The 13975-nt window shown below is 38.2% G+C and overlaps 1 protein-coding gene across 2 annotated transcripts in view; it reads right to left on the reverse strand.

The window, feature by feature from the left end:
* The window catches only part of slc9a5 (solute carrier family 9 member A5), a 157824-nt gene that overhangs the window by 46615 nt on the left and 97234 nt on the right, over positions 1-13975 (reverse strand). For both annotated transcript variants that reach the window (XM_028809352.2, XM_051931682.1), the window contains exons 6-10: positions 11322-11542; positions 8032-8234; positions 5171-5260; positions 4827-4897; positions 1222-1351 (exon numbers count right to left, since the gene is read on the reverse strand). In XM_028809352.2, the coding sequence (XP_028665185.2) occupies positions 1222-1351; positions 4827-4897; positions 5171-5260; positions 8032-8234; positions 11322-11542 (715 nt within the window). The remainder of the gene's footprint in view (positions 1-1221; positions 1352-4826; positions 4898-5170; positions 5261-8031; positions 8235-11321; positions 11543-13975) is intronic.

Consider the following 13975-nt stretch of genomic DNA (forward strand, 5'->3'; position numbering starts at 1 on the left):
TTGGTACTGAACCTTACCTTGACCTAATCGGTCGGGCCCTCTCCTCTTACAGCTTACTAGTGCTTCCTGTCTTTCTTCATAAGTAAAAGTTTTACGAACCTGGGCTATGAATGAAGCTATACGTCAAACACAAGCATTTTGAAAGACAATTGGCAGTTAAGGAGCCTTGTCTTTTATCTGTGTAGATGCACCTTCCAGCTTTAAGATATTGCTTGACACCATATTGAAGGTGGGTGTCTCGTTTGTCTACAACACCAGTTTCATCAGAATCATATCACATGAAGCATGAAAACAAAGAAGACTGATGTAGGAACATTTATGTTAGCTAGAATGTCCAGTGGGGGCTTGGTGGTCTTTTGACCTTGAAACGCCTGCATATTTTTTTTTTCTTTTTTTGTCCTCCCGGGAATCTGACCTTACCTTGTTTTCTTGTTACTTATTATTTAATATTATTGCCTAATCTTAATTGTTTTTCTTTTCTTGTAACTTTCCCTTTGTCATCTTGTAAAGCACTTTGAGCTACATTGTTTTATGAAAATGTGCTACATCAATAAATGTTGTTGTTGTGGTTGTAGTTGTATTGTAACACAGTGGTCAGCACTTCTGCCTTTCCGATTCTGGCCACTGGGATCAAATCTTAGATCACTTATTCTAAGAATGGAGTTTGCGTGTTTTCCCTGTGTCTTTGTGGCTTTTTTCAAAGTGCATTATTTTTTCTTTCCACATCCCCCACAGGCATGCATGTGAGGTTAACTGGTAACTAAATGGTCCTGTTAAGAGTGGATAAGTGTGTGAGGGTGTCCGAGTTTGGTTGCTGTCTTGCATCAGATTCTGGATATCCAGTGATCATAAACTTGAATTAAGTGGGCTCAGAACATGGATGGATGGATGGATGGATAGACAGATGCCAGCTCTTTTTTATTATACTGATTTGGTAGGCCTCACTCAGGTTATTCTGTTTTGTTTCCTTTTTTATTTTCTGAGTACTGCTTGATTGCTATAGGCTTATAATTATAATTACTGTATTTTACTAAATGTGTAAAGTAGTTTAAGAATGTACTTTATGTGAAAAGTGCTATGTAAAATCAAGAGCTACTGAGGTAATTTCACAGTTGCCGCAAGTCATGTCTGGCAGGAAAATGAGAGGCAGGCACAGTAAGATATAAAGAGGAAGAAGAAAAGGTGAAGAAAAGAAGAGGGTTAGTAACACTTGCTGCCTACCTGATCAACATAGCTGATGGCGTCTCGCACGTTCAACTTGTGATAGACGTCCCAGATGTCATCTTTAATCCGATAGGCTGACTTTCGCATCAGGAGCTGGCTCAGGTATCTCTTGTCAAAATGCTCCCACCTGTAAGCATGCAAACACTTTAAGTCAGAGAAGTCAGAGTAAAGGTTTTGATTGGTTGTGGTGGGTGTGGGGAGCATTATGGTCTGTCAAAAAGTATAGAGTTGGAGTGTTCAGAGTCCATCGAGGATAAGCAAAGCAGATGCAGTAACTAAATTGCTTGTCATTTTTTGATGAACTGAGCTCAATGTTCTTTGGAATTAGTTTTGGCTCAATGGGAGATATGATGTTCTCCAACATCTCTGAATTGTGTGCACAGCAGAATAGACTGTCAGGTTTTCAAATGATCATCCTGTTTAGCATCCTTGTAGCAGAAGTCTGTAACAAGGTGCTGGAAAACAGACTCTAGGCAGTATCAGAACTGCAGTTTCAGGAGAAACAGTATGAATTCTGGCCTGTTGGGGGGACCGTAGATCAACGTATTGCCCATGAATGGCTATTCTCTATATGGCCTGGAAAAGGTTTACGGTGCACTGGAGTGATTGATCAAAAAATGGTTTGCACTTTGCTGCAAGTGGAAGAGTTTAAGTACTGTATGAATTCAGTCATCAATGAGACTGGAAGAGACATTGAGACTGAACACTTGATTGCGGACAATACGCTTGGAATTGGGAGCTAAGTTCTGGGACATAACTCTCAATTTACCACTCAGTCTAATGACCCAGGATGCACCACAGGGATTACATTTCTGAACTGATTTGGGAATTCCTGAAAATTTCTCAGAAAGAACTGGCACTTATTGCTAGAGAGTGGGCAACTGATTTTGCCCTGGGAAATCATGATCAGAAAATGTGGATGAAAAATGAAAATTATTAATGCTTGTTATATTATAAGTTACTACACAGAAAATTAGTAATTCTTGTTACATTATGAGTTATTAAGTGATGTTTAAAAAAGCTTGTTATGTGGAAAGTGCTACAACCAGAAATAAGACATTAAATGCGCTGAAGCTCAAAGATGGTGTGCTTGCAATTTGTTATAACTGTGGCTCTTTTTAATGCAGGAAACATAAATTAAATGTTAGTGCTAATTTGTAATGAAATGTGATGTTTTAGGACAGATTTGTTTTTCATGTAAGATGCTATTTATTTAACAGAAATCACTTCAGGAATGGACTGAACCCGTAAAACCACTTAGACAAGGGGTCTGTAGACAAGTTACATCTAAAGTATGAGGTCATGTCATTATCTAAGATTTAGAGAAATTTTCGATATAACAGCTTCCACAGAAGATAAAATTCTTATTTTGAGTTAAGCTGTAATATTCTGAAGATTGTCCTAGAATGCATATAGTTTTGAAAGATTTGCTTCTAAAATAAATATTGATATACACAGATTGTCCTGCATATTAGCTTACACAAATTATGCTGTTTGTTCATAGTTCTCTCTTAGTAATTTGTATTTTAGTATATTTTATTTCTATTTACTTATAACTCAGAATCTTGTGTTTCATTTATTTTATTATTTCATGTTTAATATTTAATATTACTTTTATCCATTATTATTTATTTGATCTTTTAAAGTGCTTTCGTTCCTTTTGTACCCTTCTGAATATTTGTTAAGTAAATGGGAAAGGTACTATATAAAAAACTATTTTAAATACCTAGCATTGCCCAGGAGGAAAATAAAGTGTCTTTTTTTAATTATTTGAGAAAGATATCATTAAAAAAGAAATACAACTTTAAAAATAAAATTAACAAACAATGAAGACTTACTAATGTGCTTGTCTTACGGTCTTGTATTTATGTTATTATCCAGTTGACGCTTGGAACCACCCAACTGTATTTAATTTCAAAAGCAACAAGGGTGCAGTGGTGCTCAAACATAAAGAATGCTGGCAGTCACCTCCAGTTCGCCCTCTGGTGGTCGTTCTGAGTGTCAACTGGATGATAACATGCATACAAGACCGCAAGACCACCCCCCACCCTATCCAGAAGGGGGTGGTCTTGCGGTCTTGTATGCATGTTTCACCGTACAGTGTTTTTAGTCAACCAATGAGAAACATGTACCAAGTTTCATGAAAATTGCTCCAGCCGTTCGGAATGGTGATGCTGGAACTTACATACATACACACACACATACATTGACTTTTATATAGATAGATAGATAGATAGATAGATAGATAGATAGATAGATAGATAGATAGATAGATAGATAGATAGATAGATAGATAGATTATAATAAAAAGTGTGATTAAGAAACAAAGTCATGTCAAATAAGGAGGAATGCTCCCACCTGCTGGAAAGTCAGAGTTCATGCCACGTTTATGCCTTTAAAGAAGGTGGCAGCAGAGGTTGTGAAACAACAGGCACAGATTAAGGCATTGCTTTACTCTTCTATACAAAAATAATTGCAGGATTACTGCTAATAGTTTAATTTATTACTGTTCTTTTTAGCCGATTCCCTTATATAATGCAGCTTACAAAACAAGTCGCCATGTATATAAAACATTGGCGGGATCACAAAGTACAAATAACAACAGAACAATAAAGAAGGAAATTTAATGTAGAGCACAAGAAGCAGAGTACAAAATAATTGGGAGAATGATAAAAATAGTAATGCGAAATCACACAGTCTCTCTCATACCACATGCTGCATTAAGATAAATGTTTATCTTATAATTTATCTTTCAACGTACTACAGTAATGTAATACATATATTAAGAAGTATTTCAGTATTTTCCCCTGATAATTTTAGTTATGGCTGTTAAATATGCTGATTTTCACTATATTTTTAATCTTTTGCTTCATTAAATGTCATTTCTACTTTTTGCCAAGTGACATCTCTTAACGATGAGAGTTAATAACCTCTCATCAAGGATAGAATTGCTATCACCATAGTCTGACGGAGATACTGTAGGTGGACCTGCTGTGCTGCCTCACGTGTCACAGTGACATCTGCCTGGACGGTAGTGTCTGGTTATTGTTAGTCTGTCCAGGCAGGTGTGCAGCAAGCAGACTCATGTCTGTCAGATATTCTTTTTACTTAAAGGAGAGCGGCCTGCAAGAGGGCTGCATTGTGCATCAGATTTTGTTTTTCACCTTGCTTGCTGCTATTAAAAGTTTATGAAAGGCTTTACATTTAAACTTTTGTGTATTTTGACTTTTTATAAAAATTGACAGTTTTGTACATGGTGGTAGGTGTAGTTTAAATACCGTGAAAAACAGTATTTAAAAATAAATATGGTTCGGATCTTTGTTTTTCCTGGGCTTCTCAAGTACTGTACTTATTTTATTCATAATTTCTTGACTCTTTTCAGCCTGAAGTTTCCTCTTCTGTATTCTGCAGGGTTGCTCTATAATGGCCTTTGCTTTGCACATACAGTAGGTACTAACTTGACTCCATACATATCCCAAACTTTTTCACTGGACTGTACAATGTTAACTCTCTGTCCATAATTTGCTTCTCAATTCAGTATTTCTCATCTTACACACCAGTGATAATGCTATACATCTTTGTAGAATGCATTTCAGACTTACTTGTCTCTCCAGTGGTGGTACCCGCTCTGTCCAGCAATATCTTCCACAGCGGCTAAGATATGGTCAAATGCCTGAGCAATGAGAAAGGCAGAATATTTTAGGAGTCCTGAACAGAACTGTAACATGTCTCATAAGCTTATTTTTAGATTCTCAAATACACTCCCCAGCTCCTTTTCCTTAAATGTGAACCTTGAAGAGAACCTCACTGCTACTTTCCATTCCTAAACTAATGTATAGCAACTGACAGGAAGAGATGGGACAGCAGTGCATGTGACAACAACCTCACACGCTGGCACATAATTAGCCTCACTGCCCATTCTACAAGAGCCCAGAAATCCACCTACCCGTTCGTGAATTTCCTCATTGATTGTTGGTTTATGTTGGTCAGCACGTTTTACTTTGAGCCACTTCACCAGTGGCTTAATGGTCAATCCCTGTAAAGGAACACAAAAGTGCCACATCAATTCAGAAGAAAGCGCAGCCTGTAAATAGCTTTCAAGTCAACATTTTAGTGGGTCATTGTTTAATTTTTTAAAAGGTCTGTGCACGAATCAAAGAAAAGGTCAGGATTACTACTGTATGTCTAGAGAACAACGTGCTAAAAAGATCAGCTTACAGCAGTTCCTCACCCTCTGAATGAGCGGCGGCTTACCATGGGATTGTCTTGTTTTGGGTGCGTGTGTCTAAGCTCCAGGGCACAATATATGGGAAAGTGAAATACAACACCTGGGCTGCTATGACAGGTTCTCACATATCCAACTTGGGTGCCAAAAAAAATTCCAGGCAGCATTAGTATATTTCTGTAGCTTCCAGGAGACTGTGCTACAAAACAATTTCCTTATTTTACACATTGGATAAAATAAACCTACTAATTTTGAAATATATGCTGAACAGCTGTGTTACCTTAATCTAGAATTAGAGTGTAGAATATTTAATTATCTCTATTACTAGCATACATGGCTGAGCAGAGCTGATAAGATCTTATATATGAAAATGGCTTGTAAAGTCCAAAAGTACACAAGTTTACCTAAAATAGACATGAAGTTAAGCGTGGAGACCCTTTTTTGGATTAACAGTGTGATGGACGGCTGGCAGCTCAACCCGGCCAGGACGCCCCTGGAATGGAAGGCTGGGGGAAGGCACCTACTTGCTGACACTGCTTCCCCTAAAACGCTAGATGGCAGCTCCCCTGCAGTGTGGCGGTGCACCGGATTCCCGCTGGGGATCTTGGGACTTGGAGTTTGGTTTCTCAGCCCTGTTGGGTGCCATGGGTGCCGCCAGGGGGAGCTGTCAAAGAACCTGGGGACTCATACTTTCCTTTTAGCCTGGGAATGCAAAGTAGTCACGAGGACGCAAGCCCCAAAGTACTTCCAGGCTGAAGAAAATGTCAGTTCTTCATTAGACCCGCGTCAAGGACTATTTAAAGGACTGTCGGGAACCCAGCAAGCAAGCCGGAGTCGGGAGGAGTGTGCAGAGCTTGCTGGGAGTTGGAGGAGAGAGTTATTGTGTTTATTTATCATCATATTATTGTATTATTGCCTGTTTATTGTGGTTGGAGTGCTTTGGAGGCACTACAAAGAAAAAGGAAGAATTAAAAAAGATCTCCTTATTGCTTTTACCGAGTCTATGTCTGTCTGTTGGGTTTAGCGGGGAAACAGCGCCCCCAAGTGTTTGACAACAGATACTGCAGTTGATTTTTCATTCATTAGTTTTCCAAGCCCACTTATTCCAGCACAAGGTCAGAGTGATATCTATGATGGGTATAAGGTGGGAAAAGCCTTGGATGGGCTGCCAGTCCATCCCAGTACAGTCTCATGTACATACCTGCACTCCTCTAACACAGGGCCTTCATCCATGAACATGTATACTCATTAAATGTTAATTGAATTATTGCATTTGTAATTCAATATGAATTATGATACCATATGTGAATGAAGGTATGATCAAACCCCTGCCTTGTATAGGTGTTTTTCTTAATCGTGTAAATTACCTTGTCATGCATATATGCCTGGGGACCACCTTCCTGACTCTGTTGAGGTAAGCTGTTGCACCCCAGGATGAAAAAGGGGGCTGATGTTAACAGAATCTTCTCTTTCCCACCCATAGCATCAAAAGACCACCCCAAAAACGATGCCTAAGTCTGCCCACAATGCTCTGAGAAGACTCGGTCCGCTTCAGTACCAGTGCTATAAAAAAGGACTACCCAGGAAAGGTGGCATAAGTATTTGGCCCACAAACAAGGAGGACAGAGCTCCGACTCTGCTACTAGCACTACTAATTCCAAGGCTGACCGTAGCCGTATTTTTTGCTTGCCCACTGTAGTCTGCTTTCCCAGCCACATTACAACCTGTAAATGTGGTAATTCGCAAATAAAGATATCTTCCTTATATTTCATCAAACTGTAAGATCTTCAATTAAAGCTGATTAAAAGCCTAATTTGAAAAAATGACATACCATTGGTAAAGTGCTATTTACCAGATGCAAACTCCAAGCCTTAGTTAGAAATACACGGGACTAAAGAAAAAAATCTCCTGTATACTGCTAAAATGGATGAAAGTGAATCACTAAATAATTTCATTATAAAGTAATGTGCTCTATAGTAGCTTCATGTATGCTATTTACAGGACTTGCACAGAGAAATTATCTGTTAAACTTAACAAATCTCACTGAAAAACATCCCTCAGAGCCAACTCGCAAGTGCTGCAAACATAAGTTTCCCACCTAACCTAATAAAATAATCTTAATGACTCAGACCACCTTAACTCTCCGACTTAGAGCAATTCTGCTAAACATCCCAAGCAACAATCATTCAAAATGGCTCCAAATCTAGGCAAATGTTAAGAGCTCCCCATTTCTTACCATTGAACTGAACACCTAGACACAGATTTCCTTAATTTAATCCAAGGTTAATGCACTAAAACAAGATCATAGGAATCAAGAGCCTAACTGAGCAGCAAAGAACACAAGGCCACTACCCACACTAATTACCAGTTGAACACAGAATGCACTCACTGGGCCACTTTTGAATCATCTGTTCATCTACAACATAGTGGATTTGTGTCCGAAAGCAGCAAACACATTCATACACAATGAGAACTATGAGTTGGGAAGGAACACTACCTTCTGAAGCCTTTGTCCCACAACTTAAAGCCAAAAACAGAAGTAATCCAAAATCTAAAGTAAAGCAAACATAAAACAGTGATACCTGAAAGATGACTGTGAAGAAGACAACTGTTATAGTTGTGGCTACAAAGTAGTCCTTTGCTTTGACCTTTGCTCCATTGAGCAAGATTACCAACGCAAATGCAACAGCTCCTCTGAGTCCCCCATATGACATCACCACTTGATCGATCTTATCCAAGGGGTAGATCCTGAATTGGTTCAGCACCCAGGCCTGGAGAATGACACCTTCAGAAGAAGACAAAAGTTCATTAGCTGATGAAGTTCCAACCAAATGAATACTGATGAAGAGTCTACCAGTGGCAACTGAGATGAGAATATTGATTACTAAATTTTGGAAGCTAGTGACTAATCTGTGAGCTGAAATTAAATACACAAAATTCCATGATTTCTGATATCTAGAGTACTAAAGATCGACATGACTGAAAGAGAACACAAACACATAAAAAAAGCCTGTACAGGTACACACCAGTGCCGGATTAACCAATAGGCACATGTAGCATATGCTACGGGCCCCGCAATTTCGGGGGCCCCCAAATGGTGGACCCAATATTTAATGAAAAAGTGTAGCATTGAAAAACTGGTCTTTAAAAATATTATCTTTACGTTTTTAAACTGTAAATTTCTTACACAACAAAACTTTAGGGGCCCAACACATAAAATTCACATAAATATTATAAGATTCTTATTATAATCGAGAGTAAAATAATTATTTAGTCCGGTTTGAACTGTTCAGAATCTAAACTTCAGATGATGCAGACCAAAAGGGCCCCCAAATTTGAAATGTGCTACGGGCCCCCAAAGCTTTTAATCCGGCCCTGGTACACACACAAAACGTATCTTGGGAAAGGTACTTAAAATAAATGCATTTTTAACTTTTTGCTACTATGTTCCTTATGGTAGAAGCTCCATTATTATTATTATTACTGATTATTTGTCCAACACCTTTATCCAGCATCTGAGTTACAATTGGTTATATTGCTTTTGTTTTGTTTGTAGCACAGGGAGGTGAAGCTTGCTCATGGTCACATGGTGTCAGCAGTGGGATTTGAACCAATGACCTCAGGGAACAAAACTCATGTGCCTACACACGCACACACACACACACACACACACACTCACACATACTGTATACTGACACGAGCAAAGGATGAAAATGCACAAAGCATAAAAATGAATAAGAGAAATGTCAGTTACTCGAGCAGGTTTGACACCTCTTCTGACATGATGGCTAGCTCACTTACTCACCCATCCTCTAAAAAGTATTTTATTCCCCCACTCTCATCATCATTTTTCTGTTATCTTGTGCTCTTTCACTCATATCACTAGTCCATCTCCCTCTATAACTCACCTGTCAACTGAAGAATCATGCGACATACGCCTGAAGGCTCTGTTTTACGTAATTTTGCGGACTCCATGAGTGGATCTACAAGTCACTAGAGAACCTGGAATAGCCCATAAAATTTTCCAATGCTAGGCATTTACTCTAGATCAGGGGTCTCCAACTCCAGTCCTTGAGCTCTACTGTGGTTGCAGGTTTTCATTCTAAACCTTTACTTAATCTGTGACAAATGTTTCTTCTTTTACCTTCATTTTAGTTGATTTTTTTTTTTTTTAAGATTCATTCCCCTGAGTTGCTTCATTTTTTCCTTAACCTCCTTAGTGTTATATTTTTTCTCAAAAAACATGTAAAAAGCATTGCATTTTTTGGCTTAAAAAAATAAAATTTTTATTAAATCTCATCTTTCTACTGTAAAATGTGCAAAATACTAAAAGTACAAAGTCAGAAGTGTAGAAACTGTAATAATGATACAAGTAATAACAATAATGATGAATAAATAATAATAATGTGTGCATGACACAAGTGTCACTTTCGAATTCCCAGAAAAACTTCACTGTTTCACTGACCATTTCTATTTCACTACCTAAAGACAGATTCACTTTGTCATCACTGCTGATGAGAGGTGTTTCTTCTCAGATGCCATTATGAATCTAGGATAAGACGCGTCTACATTGTTGCCCATGTAGCACAAGACACGACTATAGAGATGCCTGAGTAATGCTTGGCACTAACGTTGTTGGCACTTTCACAGCCAAGTAAGCTTTGGGTCTTACATGAGACACATCTATACCGCTGCCAAAGTGACACTCGGGACTAACGCTTTTAGCACTGTTTTTACAGCCTGAGTGATGATCAGGTCTAATGATAAGGAGGTTAACATAAGTGAGATGTGAAGACAGCCAACAGATGACCAGCTAAGTCAGAGCTCCAATCTCCAACCAACTTCACACCAAGCAGTTTTTTTTAATTAGAGGTCAATCCCTTTTGTTCAATAAACCTTTTACTTGATTCCATGGCTTGTTGCTCCTCTCATTCTGCCACAGCAGACATTTTCAAAACTATTGATTTTCACTTTTCGAAGAGCACTGTTGAAATGTTTTGTGGATCTGAGCAGATCAATGTTGCTGAGACCTTCACCTTTCTTTATTTTCAGATGCTGTAAGATGGACACAGGTTAGCCGGTCAAGTGTTGGCTCGCTTTGTATCTCATTATTGTTTGGCTGCTAATTAAAGGGAAAAAGAAATGACTGAGGGTTCTGAGTCTTAAATAGCAAGTCAATTAAAAAGAAGGCAGAAGAAGTTAATTAGCAGCAAAGGCTGGTCACTAATTAAGAAAAGGGTTAGAATGAAAACCTGCAGCCACTGTGGCTTTCCAGGATTGGAGTTAACAGAAAAATTTGTTAACATGATCACTAACTAAAGTTTCCTTTACAATAAAAATAATGGTAAAGAAACACCAGTTAAGATAACAATGTGTCCATATTTGAAATGTCCACATGCTTATCATAAAGTGACACTGTGACAGAGAGAAGAGGAAAATGATGACAGTTAAGCTCAGTAAAACTAATTGTGTGAGTAAAATGCAAACATTTTTGAAAAATTCCAAGTTCAGTTAATTTGCGTTTCCTACTACAGGCAAGATAGATAGATAGATAGATAGATAGATAGATAGATAGATAGATAGATAGATAGATAGATAGATAGATAGATAGATAGATAGATAGATAGATAGATAGATAGATAGATAGATAGCTGGGTCTGAGTCTTAAAGAACAAGTCGGTTAAAATGAAGGCAAACAAGTTAAACAGCAGCCAAAATTGGTCACTAATTAGGTAAACAGTTAGAATGAAAGCCTGCAGCCACACTAGCGCTCCAGGAGTGGTGTTGGAGATTCCTGCTATAGATAGCATCTCTTGTTCGAACACTTAGGGCAACTGAAAGTGATGAAGAACATTCCCAGAAGCATACCCACCAATGGCTCGGAACACCAGAATGAAAAGCAGAGTGAACAGCACCAGGGCTGTGTCCCAGATCCATTTAGATGTGTCAACAGCAGAGATCCCAAGGAACATGAAAATGATTGTTTCAGCAATACTGGCCAAAGTCTTCATGGTGTATTTGACAGTGGTGCGGGACTTCTGTGAGATGTTGGCTTCAACGTACTTTTTGCAACACAGACCACAAAACGTTACCCTGAGAACACAAGAGAGACATACAAATCATTGATCTGGGGTGCACTCAAAACCCCATAATGGTTTAAAGTAGGAAAAGTTCTATAGAAATTTCAGGGAGAATTGTTCATTCACTATATTTTAAACATAAAGAAACAAAGAGTAAACATGCAAAAAACAAGTACACAAAAACAAATGTCACTAAGATCCTCCTTGGGACGTGTGTAAGAAGTTCACATGTAAAGGCGAAGACGTTCATCAGTAAACTTCTGGTTCACTTCACACCAACTCCGTTACATCGCGTTCAGGAATTGCTCTTTATAGGCGTTCCTGTCCTTCTGTAGTAGTGACATTCAGATGGCTTCTCTCATAAAGAAAGCAGTGAAAGAGAAATAAGAATTGGAAAAAATGAATAAATAAATAAAATGGTGTGTATAACATAAGGGTAAAGTGTTCTGTATCAATTTGAAAATGCCTGTGACTATGCCACCCTGCCCGGGATTGGTTCCTGCCTTGTGCCCTGTGTTGGCTGGGATTGGCTCCAGCAGACCCCCGTGACCCTGTGTTCAGATTCAGCGGGTTGGAAAACGGATTGATGGATGTGACTATGCCTGAATGTTTAACTAAGACATTCTGAATCATTTGTATCAGCACATTATTATAGAGATGAGATCATATGACATTTTAACTTTTTATTCTCTTCTTGATTTACATATAAGTTCTGTTCAATGAAACAATGATTTGCCAAAGATCTTTACAATGTTCAACTATTTGGAGACCTTTAGATAGCGTAAGGCATAGGTGTGATCTGTCTGTTGTCCGATTGCTGTAAACGTGTTACGTAAATGAACTTAACGTAAGACCATTGCTTGGTCGTTTTAGTCAGTCTTGCCATGCTGTACTGAGCAGTGTACATGGCAGGCTCCATTTGGACACACCGATAGCAGTGATTCACAACTACTTTTACTGACAGAATTTTCTTCCCCAACAATGACACAGACTTGAAATGTACCAGAAGGTAGCTTTTTTGGTTTTAGCTGCCAGGAGATTCATGAGGAGCCGGGCAGAACATATCTTCTTTCGACTTGAGTGCAATGTGCCTTTGGAAAAAGGCAGGTAGTATATTGGCACAATAGATTAATTGTAAATGAAAACCTTTGAATATAAAGACAGTAGCTCTTTTCACAGATGTTTGGAGTTACTAACAGCGACAGTTCCTAGTTTTCACTTGGCCAGCCCAGGTTTAATTCCTGGTATAAAAAAAAAAAGTGTGTTAAAAAAAAAAATACAATTTTCACCTCACACCTTCATATTTCTATTTGTTTTGATATTCTCCAAGCTTTCATTTCATTGTAACAGAAAAAGAGCTAACATCCAGACAAATTACTGTTACTGTTGATGGCCTGAATATGCACATAATCAACTCATAAAATGACACCAAACATCTACCACAAGAGGGAGCTGTGCATCCATGAAGTTTATTCTCTAAGCATTTAATCTTCACTTTATCATAAATACAAATGCTATTCCAAGTTCTGAGTGTGGGTGACTTTTCCATTTTAAATAAGATACAAACTGCAAAAAATCAGTTAAGAAATTAAAATTAAAGTATGAAAGAATCAAGGAATCATTCACACACACCATAAAACAAAGTACACATATGAAAGAAACTAAATTATACTGTACAAGGCAAAGCACTTCTTTTGTATTATTTAAGAAAGGATTACATTCCAAAAATGGATCAGTTGCACTTTAGCTTATAATAGGATTAGGAGCCAATTGTTACATGTTAATTGCTCATTTAGGAAAGTCCTCTGTAGTTGGGCTATCAGTAATAGGATGGACACTTTCCCACCATCAGAATGACTGGTCTTGGTATACCCTGCACTTTCAATACTGACTCAGTAGGGTTGGGCTTAGTCACTTACTTCTGTTCCCAGGATTCCATCATGGTGACTTTGACTACTTTGAAAACAATAACCTTTAGTACGCTGAGGCTTACCATAGTTTTACTACCATTGCACAGCTTGAATTAATATTTGTGGTGAAATAAGGTGAAATGTACATATACTGTGCTGGTAAAGACTGCTTTTTCACTCTGTTTGTGCAAATATTTTTGCCAAGTAGTTTTTTCATATCCAAATGCCTGGATCATACAATTCCAGTTTTAAACATAATCCATGCAGTCTTCCATGCTATGGAGGCTTGTAGATAGCTTTCCTGAACTTCAAATGGGAAAGATTAAAGAGTGTTAACACTGACATATGAAACACAGCCCAGAAGTTGTTCACTGAGCAGGTGCCTTAAGTCTCATGAAGTGATTGTCATCACACACTACAGAAGGACAGAAGATGCAGAAGAAATGTAGGAGGATCTGCAGGACCTGTGTTACTGTTGCCATTAAAAGTAAGAAAGGAAAAAAGGGCTTATTTTCACCAGATGCAAATGTAGGACC

This window comes from Erpetoichthys calabaricus, chromosome 9 (genome assembly GCF_900747795.2).
Source record: "Erpetoichthys calabaricus chromosome 9, fErpCal1.3, whole genome shotgun sequence".
NCBI classification, from domain to species: domain Eukaryota; kingdom Metazoa; phylum Chordata; class Cladistia; order Polypteriformes; family Polypteridae; genus Erpetoichthys; species Erpetoichthys calabaricus.